The sequence below is a fragment of the Camponotus vicinus genome, unplaced genomic scaffold (genome assembly GCF_025532165.1).
Source record: "Camponotus vicinus isolate PSW18456_S1 unplaced genomic scaffold, iyCamVici1.0 SCAF_4, whole genome shotgun sequence".
Taxonomy (NCBI): Eukaryota; Metazoa; Arthropoda; class Insecta; order Hymenoptera; family Formicidae; genus Camponotus; species Camponotus vicinus.
The window spans coordinates 15053987-15063472 of record NW_028141976.1 but is presented as its reverse complement, the minus strand read 5'-3'; the positions used below and the strand labels follow the sequence as shown (position 1 = coordinate 15063472).

The 9486-nt window shown below is 32.5% G+C and overlaps 2 protein-coding genes across 2 annotated transcripts; both read right to left on the bottom strand.

Moving 5' to 3' along the window:
• Positions 1-1662: 1662 nt before the first annotated feature.
• On the bottom strand, positions 1663-3530 carry Tpx-3 (thioredoxin peroxidase 3). The gene is made up of 4 exons (XM_083096295.1): positions 3455-3530; positions 2994-3122; positions 2370-2593; positions 1663-2293 (listed from the first exon to the last, which is right to left on the bottom strand). Exons 2-4 carry the CDS (start codon positions 3036-3038, stop codon positions 1834-1836), a joined length of 729 nt encoding a protein of 242 aa, XP_082952421.1. The 5' UTR covers positions 3039-3122; positions 3455-3530; the 3' UTR covers positions 1663-1833.
• Positions 3531-5150: 1620 nt separating this feature from the next.
• On the bottom strand, positions 5151-8686 carry Nelf-a (Negative elongation factor A). The gene is made up of 6 exons (XM_083095941.1): positions 8451-8686; positions 6660-7092; positions 6164-6583; positions 5891-6087; positions 5656-5755; positions 5151-5573 (listed from the first exon to the last, which is right to left on the bottom strand). The coding sequence occupies exons 1-6, from the start codon at positions 8658-8660 to the stop codon at positions 5341-5343; spliced, it is 1593 nt and encodes a 530-aa protein (XP_082952067.1). The 5' UTR covers positions 8661-8686; the 3' UTR covers positions 5151-5340.
• Positions 8687-9486: the final 800 nt, after the last annotated feature.

Here is a 9486-nt window from a genome sequence, read left to right as displayed (position 1 = left end):
AGCCGCGTCGCTGCGACATACAATTTGTCGGCATACGACGGTACCGCGAGACACGCTACGCTACGCGGTGACGCGAATGTGATTAGTCTCGAGATTTTCAAGCACGCGCGGGGATGGCGTACCAGGATTGGATTTGGCGGGGGCGCAGGGAATGGAGGATGAGCCATTTATCTCAGGCGTCGCTTTTCAGCAGTTTTTCTCCCTCTCGCGATCTCCCGTCGTACGATGCGCCCCGACTCTTTGCTTCCCGAGGCTCTCGTCTCTGGTTACTTTATCCCTTCTTCCCGGGGCGTTCCCCGAGCCGGCGTGGTGCCCCAAGACGCGTGTATATCCTCTCTCTCCTCCTCACGAAATAATAAGCTCGCTCTACTAAATTTATCATGAGCAGCTTTTAGAAGTGGCAGCCTGCGCCAACAGCGCACCTGCCAGCTTACCTGCCCGCTGACATTATAACGGCTTTTAATTCCGTCATCTACCTTTCGCGCTGCGTTCTAATTATCTTATGGCATCCGCGCATATACACATCTCGCTCTCGTGTTGCAATGTAATTTTAGTAACCATGCTAATTGCTCATATTCTACGCTATTACATTTTAGCGTGAACTGAACAACCATCGTTGAGAAATAATTTGTGAAAAAAATAATATAAATGTTTATATTGAACATTTGATAAAAAAATAAGATATTATTTATATAAATTTAAACATTCCTTTCCCACAACATGAAAGATTAAAACTGCAGGATGCCATATATGATTGAAATACATACTATTATTTGTGTGCCTATATATGTGTGTATGGATACATATATAAAAATTAACTTAAAAATTAATTAGGATATACTTTATAATCTTTACTTTATAGTCTTGATTAGAAAAAATATAAATTGACATTATGCTGAAATTTTTAAGTTGTGTGTGTGTGTGTGTGTGTATATATATGAAGATAATTTTATTTAAAAATTATAGAAATTATTAATAAATCTCACTTTTTTCATTTAGAGTAAAGACTTTGAGTTACAATTGGAATATTATACTTTGTGATTTTAAAAGAAATAATCTGAAACTGCTGAAATATGTACGTGTATGTACTTTAAAATAATACAGATTAATAAGAGATCTTTAATTTTATGATATATATATATATATTAAAGATCTCTTATTAATCTGTATTATTTTAAAGTACATATACGTACATATTTCAGCAGTTTCAGATTATTTCTTTTAAAATCACAAAGTATAATATTCCAATTGTAACTCAAAGTCTTTACTCTAAATGAAAAAAGTGAGATTTATTAATAATTTCTATAATTTTTAAATAAAATTATCTTCAAATATAGAGAATTTTATCTCAATTTTCAAAATTCCGTCTAAAATTATTATATAATTCTCTGAATAGATTAAATTGTTACAATTTGTAAATGTATTTATCTATTGCAATCATAAATAGGAAAAAGATCTGACATAAAACATTCTAAAACCTGCAAAAACATTAATTAAACAACAATTTGATTAATTTAACTAATTCAAGAGAATTGCTCTTTTTTTTTATATTTGCCCTAAATTATCTATATCATCTGAATTTCTCTTAAGTTCTTCACATATAAATTTATGTAAAAAAATGAATGTAATATGTATATGAAAGGAGCATATAAATGCAATAGATTGTTTTATGAGATATATGTTTTTTGATTTTGTTCATTTCATATAAGCAATTGAAATATTAATCATCTCTATTATACACATTTTCTAATTATATAAATCATATCAAATTACAATATAATCTATCGTACATATGCCTGTCTTTTAAAGAAATCAATAAATATATTACCTAAATTAATTAACTGAGTTAAAGTACTCTTTGCTGTCTTTTGGATTTGGTTTAATAGTTTTGGAATCTGGCTGCCAGTTTGCAGGACACACTTCTCCATGCTTCTCAACAAATTGAAAGGCCTTGATCAATCTCAATGTTTCATCAATACTTCTACCAACCGGAAGATCATTGACGCTAAATTGTCGAAGAATTCCCTCCTTGTCTATGACAAAGAGACCTCTAAGTGCAATTCCCGAATCTTGCAATAAAACATTGTATCTACTGGCTATTTCTTTGTTAAAGTCGCTTAAAAGAGGATAACCCAAATCTCCTCCAAGGCCACCTTGTTTTCTAGGTGTATTGATCCATGCCAAGTGGCTGAAATGCGAATCTGTTGAAACTCCAATCACTTGTGTATTTAATGCCTCAAATTCAGAGACTCTTTCACTAAATGCTATAATTTCCGTTGGACAAACAAATGTGCTGCAATTAAAAGATAAAAATTACTTATGGACATATTATAAAAACAATAAATAATAATTTAAACAAAATTACTTACAAGTCTAATGGATAGAAAAAGAGAACCACATATTTTCCCTTGTAATCGCTCAATTTAATTTCCTTAAAGTCACCTTTAACTACTGCAGTACCAGAAAACTCTGGTGCAGGTTTCTGAATTTGTGGCCAATTGCTAAGCAACTTTGAACTCACTGTAAAATTACGAATACATTCTGCCACCAGTGTGTTATTTCTCTTTGCCAATGATCCAGTTGCAGTGACAAGCTGTAAATATATTCACATTAAAACAGCAAGAATTAAACTTAAGACTTTAAGCGATTCATGATAACATTCAAATCTATTTATAATTTTATGTTCTATGTAGATATATGTTCTCTAATGTATATATATGTGTATATTCTCATATGTATTTGGTATATGTGTAAATTTTTATTTCTTCAAATGTTTCTTCTCTATTGACACACAAAATAACAAATAGAAAATTCTGTCTTGAATATCGTCATGAATCAACACTTATAAAACGGATTTTACACTTATATCGAGGTGTATATTGTTTGAGATTTATATTGTTATAACGATGTTTGTATAGAATGAATCGGCAAAATGCATAAATATATAACTTAAATCAAAACATGATATAACATATAAATTTAATAATGCTTACCAATTTTCTACCTTGTAGGTATAATGGGGCGAGTGATCGAAACATTGTAAAAACAAAGATCGGTTTACGATACAATTATTTGTAGAACTTGCAAGACTTGTAGAATCGTAGATTCGAAGGAATCTTGTACTGTAAATATGATAAGTTTCGCCAACCTTTTATTCACTTTTTTTAATATGCATATTCCGCAACCAACAGTTTCGCGTGGGAACGAAGAGGTTACGAAATATTTTGAGATGCAAGAATAAACTCTCCATAAATTTTATCGCATTTACACTAATGTTACGTTTACGTTATATATAAATATTACAATGAATATTCAAATAAAGCCTACGGCACACGGTACAATTTTTCGTACTGGATTTGATAAGATTTAGTAAAATATTAGAAATGCTGCATTCTGATTGGTGCATTTTTAGTATTTTACTAAATCTTATCAAATCCAGTACGAAAAATCGTACCGTATGCCGTCGGCCTAACATACGAAATATTTACGATCGTCAATACATAGAAATAATTATAAAATTAGAAAGACAAAAGAGAGAGAGAGAGTTGGCAACACTTATTCAAGTAGAATAGAAATTAGTTTACATTTAAATTTGAAAAATGTGCTTTTTAGAAAGAATTATTGTATGACATGTGTACAAAGTAATTGAAAAGAGCAATATTAATCAAATACAATATAGTATTTACCAAATGCATAATGTAAATTATAAAAAATATATATATATATATATATATATATATATATATATATATATATATATATATATACAGGGTGTTTCATTTTAATCAGACCAGTCGAATATCTCGAAAACCAAGCCCGGGAGAGAAAAATATTTCAGACAAAAGTTGTTTGGTTTCGAGGGGGCCATAAGATGGTGACAATGATTTGACCTTGAACAATCATTTGAAGGTCACATAAAGGTCACCTTAAATTTCTTAAATGGAATACCCTATATATTTTTGCACATTCTTGTAGCTGACATCGAGAGCTTTCCAAAACACTATAATTAAGTACCTTTTCGTTAAGTACTTTTTGAGTTATGAGGCTTGAAATAATTTCTTAATTCTACATAAACCGTAAAATATCTAGTAAAATATTCATTTTTCGATTATCTTACCTTAATACTTTTACGTACAAAATAATGAGAGGAATCAATTGGTGTAAAGAAAACACATAGTTGTTTTGAAGAAAAAATATGTAATTTGCAATTAACAATTCCATATTTTTTCTTAAAAACAACTATGTGTTTTTTTTACACCAATTGATTCCTCTCATTATTTTGTACATAAAAGTATTAAGGTAAGATAATCGAAAAGTGAATATTTTACAAGATATTTTACGGTTTATGTAAAATTAAGAAATTATTTCAACCCTCATAACTCAAAAAGTACTTAACGAAAAGGTACTTAATGATAGTGTTTTGGAAAGCTCTCGAGATAAGCTACAAGAGTGTGCAAAAATATATAGAGTGTTCCATTTAAAAAAATTGAAGTGACCTTCACGTGACCTTCAAATGACTCTTCAAGGTCAAACCAATGATACCATCTTATGGCCCCCTCGAAACCAAACAACTTTTGTCTGAAATATTTTTCTCTCCCGGGCTTGGTTTTCGAGATATTCGACTGGTCGGATTAAAATGAAACACCCTGTATATATACACATATATATAGCACACACTCACATACAAAGATAATATAATCATGTTTATATTAATATAATTATGTTTATTCAAGTAACAACATTATAGAAATTTTATGTTCATTGTTTTTAAATGAGTGTGTATACACACACTTATATAATATGTAAGCATATCTTTCTGTGTAATATAAAGATTTCAATACATGATCACATTCAAAAAATGTTTGATTAGTCACACATGTGTATACATATACACAACACTCTCAGACTTTGCATTGTTTCTACTAAATCATATATATATTAATATGCATCATAAATCTATCATATCATAAATGTCTTAAAAAATGCTATTCAACAAAGATAAGGAATATCTTAATGAATTATTTTTGTTTAACTAAAATTTCAAAGTAGAAAGACTTAAAAGTAAAAATGTAGGATTGATGCTCACGCAAGAGAAGAAAGGAATTATTTGTCGTTTATGATATAGGAATAAAACAAATACGACAGTTAAGAACTTTGATAACAATTCTATGTTAGACCTTATGAAACATGAATCAGCTCTTAATTAGCAACTTATCATCTTTATCTTTTTCACTAAGAAGACGAATGATCACACAATGTGCGTTATTTCTTAATAACCGCACAAAACAATATTTTCATATATAGATCTTATACATATTATATCAATTTGAACAAGTTCTTTCAATTGGAAGCCGTGGCAGTCGCACTCGGCGCAGGAGTGGATGTTGACGTGGACTCCTCTGTCACAATACGTCGATTCTTTTTTATCCTTTTCCATTCGCCGTTTGTATAATTCATTTGGAAATGGGTTTCGACTAACATCGGAACGGTTGTGCCATCCGATTGCGTCACTTCTTCTATATTTTCTGATAGCATTACTGTAACTATATTGCCCAATTTTGGACAAGGATTATCTACAAACAAAATCAATAATATTATCAGTATGACTCATAAAAAAGAGATATAATGAATCTATACAGAGGAAAATAGACATACCTCTAGACCCAGCCATAAAACCTAAGATAAGAGCTTTTTCTGGACGTGTTACTTTATTTGCAGTTCTAAACATTTCTTGCGCTTCCAACATTTGCTCTCGCTGTAATTTAGTAATGATAATCTCATTATTTTAAATAATATATCTCTATTAATTAAAATAATACATAGCTAAATAAATACTTTTTTATAAACTTAGGATCAAAGAATGAAATGAATGAAATTTGTATAAACTTACCGTAAGAGACAGGCCTTTTCTTGTATTAGCTGCTGCATTAGGTTGCGCAGTAGTCTGTATACGTATCTGTGTGACTGTTTGAGCTGGTCTGACTGTTTGCACAGCAACAGGTGTACTTTCTACAGGTGCTATCACCGTCGATGAAACTACTGCTGGTAATGCAGTAGTGGGCGTTGTAGGAGTAGTTAATGTGGTAGCTATAACATAAAATAACTCTATAAAAATCTAAACGAAAACTAACATAATCCTTAACGACTACGAAGTCAATCTTACGTGTTTGTGGTGCGGTCGTAACTGAAATGCTGCTTGGCGTACTAGGCGCGACATAAGATTGCGCCGTAACAACTACTGGTGCAACCGGCGTAGCGGGTGGATTTATCGAGGCTAATCCTTGCGCGTACTCTGGAGTTGCCGGAGTTTCCGCGACTGGCGGGACCGCTGAAGCCGCTGCCGCTGCAGCGGCCGCTTGCGCTTCCGCGACCTTCTTCTGTTGCTCTTCCAATTCCAACATCCTCTTTCTCTTTTTTGCCTGTGCGTATCCGAGAGGTTGCTCATTAATGTCAAGTAATTTAATACCACCATCTTTTCGGATTCTACTACTAATTGACGTTCTGTTGGACATTGAAGTGCTCGTAAGCGAAGGAGATCGAAAACCGCTCGTTGGCACTCTGCTTGGGATCCCTTTCAATGGTGCTGAAATATTTGAATACAATCATGTATACTGCTATGATATTAAACAATGATTCAATATTTATAACGCTATACTTACTTGTATCAGTCATTTTTCTCGGCATGCCTCTGCTTCTTACCGGTACAGTGGGAGCGGTACTCTTTTTGAGATTATTAGCAGCATCAGTACTTTTTTGAAGCAATTCCGCTCTCAAGGCTGCGCTTTTGGGCTTTCGCTTGAGAGTGAAATGTTTGACCGGTGTAGGTTGTTGACCTACTACCGAGATTAATGCAGTCTTATTAAGATAATGACATTCTAAGGGAAGCATAGCAGGATCATTTTGTTTCTTCAAAAGTTTCCGAAGATCATTGACCAGTTCGCCAAAAATAGGTCTATGTTCATCTAAATCAGTAATATCTGTGTTCAAAGAACCAGTTGATGGAAAAGTTTTCATCGCTTCGGATAGCATCGATACCCATAGCTCGCTGTCCAAAGACGCAACTTCAATAATCTCCTCCAGCTCCACACGCCACTGTTATCCACAAATATACAGATAAAAAATTTTAATAAAAGATTTGGTAAATGTTTACTTTACGTCACACAGCTCGAAAAATTTTTATTTTCACATATGTTGTAGAGGATACATTTCCTAATACACCGTTTGAATTTTGTGACTCTCTCTCTTTGTTCCTGAGATATGCAATTTTGAAGTTTCATACTTTCATGTCATCTTTTCGTTATATCCTATTTATGTGTTTACATTTTTTGTTTACATTTGCTCAACACGGTTTCATATTATATTTTCCTTGTGTGTTTATATTTTTTTGTTTACGTTTGCTTCTTGTGACTTCCATGTCGCTAAGCTATAGAAATATCACAAATGTATGTGTACACACACACGCGCGCGCGGGGGGGTGCAAGGGGGGCCGAAGGCCCCCCTTGCACCCCGCGCGTGGGTGTGTGTGTGTGTGTGCGTGTGCGCCTATATTTCTTCTTAAACATACATGATGTGGTAAAATTATATTGTATTCTTGAAACTTTTTTTGTTAATAATTTTTAATAAATTTATATTAAATAAATTTATCTATTTAATAAATAACAATAAGCGGCTAAAACCTTCTGAAAGTTATTCAGAAAGATGACCTCAGGAAATGTAAACAAAAAAATATAAATATATTTAGAAAGTAACGAAAAGATGATACAAGTATAAAATTTCAAAATTGCATATCTCAGGAACGAAGAGAGAGCGCCACAAAATTCAAACGGTGTATTACTTAGGAATGTATCCTCTACAACATATGTGAAAATAAAAATTTTTCGAGCTGTGTGACGTAAAGTAAACATTTACCAAAGATTTTACAAAAGAGATTGTAAGAAAGACTCTACAATTGTTCGTTATGAGTGACAATGTTTAAAGAATTGAAATTATATGTTATATATTTGATAACAATTACAATTTATCCAACTTATCAAATAAAAAAACGATAGTTTTTGTAAACATTAGTCTTATGCCTGTTTCTACCAACGTCGTTTAACTTTAATCTTAGCTTAACTCACTCTTTGTCTCCTTCTAACTGTTCTTTTAGAAAGAGACAAAGAATGAGTTAAGCTAAGATTAAGTTAAACGACGTTGGTAGAAACAGGCATTATTTAGATACTCTCCACGTGTACTAAACGTTTCAAAAACATCGCATTCTTGGAAAAATCAAATAGATAGCGGTAAATAATAAACGAACTAAATAAAAAACGAATGCATCAATGTCTCCGAATTTTCCACAGAACGGTCATCCTTCGACAGAGCAAACCTTTAATGAAGGAAGAGAGAGAGAAAGAGAGAAAAAGAGAGAAAGACAGAGGGAAAATATCAGATGAGAGCAAACGCGCGCTTACCTCTTCCACATTGCGTCTTGGTATGTGGAAGAATGACAGGAGCAGTTTGAGCTTGACCTGTGTTTGCAGGTCGGGAAAACAATCCTTGATGTTCCGCAGTACCTCGGCATTGAGCTGCGAGCAGATCGAGCTGCCGGTCCAGCTATCGTTTGACGTACCGAGCTTGTTATGCAGCCACAACGACGTATCGCTATCCCTGACATTCGCCATATTGGAGTCGTTTACTTCCAGCGGGCGCCGTACCTCGCCGTGGCGCCGCCACAGGCGGTTCACGCCACAAAGCAACGATTCGTATTAAGTTAGCCGGAAATTTTTCAGCCAACCAAAAATCTCCTTATGGAATCGTTTGTATTTTGTATGAAGATGTTTGAAGTGTGATTAAAAACGTTTGTGAGCAATTAGAATAATTATAAAAAATTAATCATTTTTACAGTATGTAGTTAGCCAACATAACTAAATATTAAAAATTCTCCTTATGAATCGTTTGTATTTCGTATGAAGAGATTTGAAGTATAATTAAAAAGGTTTGTGAGTCATTCGTTTAATTTTAATTAAATTTTTTTATATTGTGAAGTTAGCCGGAAGCTATATAAAATGGACGCCGTCCTGTGATTGGTCGATTTGCTTATGATAAATACTAAAATTTTCTCATGTGTACTGACTTTAAGTGTAAGCAAAACGAGCAAATTTATCTCTTTTGTAACTTTTAATCCATGACTAATTTATTATTAATTCCGCATAATCGCATAATATATCATGGATCGTGGATAAGCGTAGATAATTGAAATATGTTTTTCTACCAATAAATAAGTAAATCTTTTTAATTGTTTTCAGAAAATGATCACAATTTGTGATTATGTATTTAATTGTTATTTTATATTCGCTTTCAAATAATAAGCTATATAATAATAAAATTTATATAAAAAGATGGTAATATATGTAATCCAATTAATTATAATTGACAAAATAATTTCTTGTGAAAAAATAAAAGTAAAAAATATAGAAGAATTTTTTTTATAGCTTGTATAAAAAATCA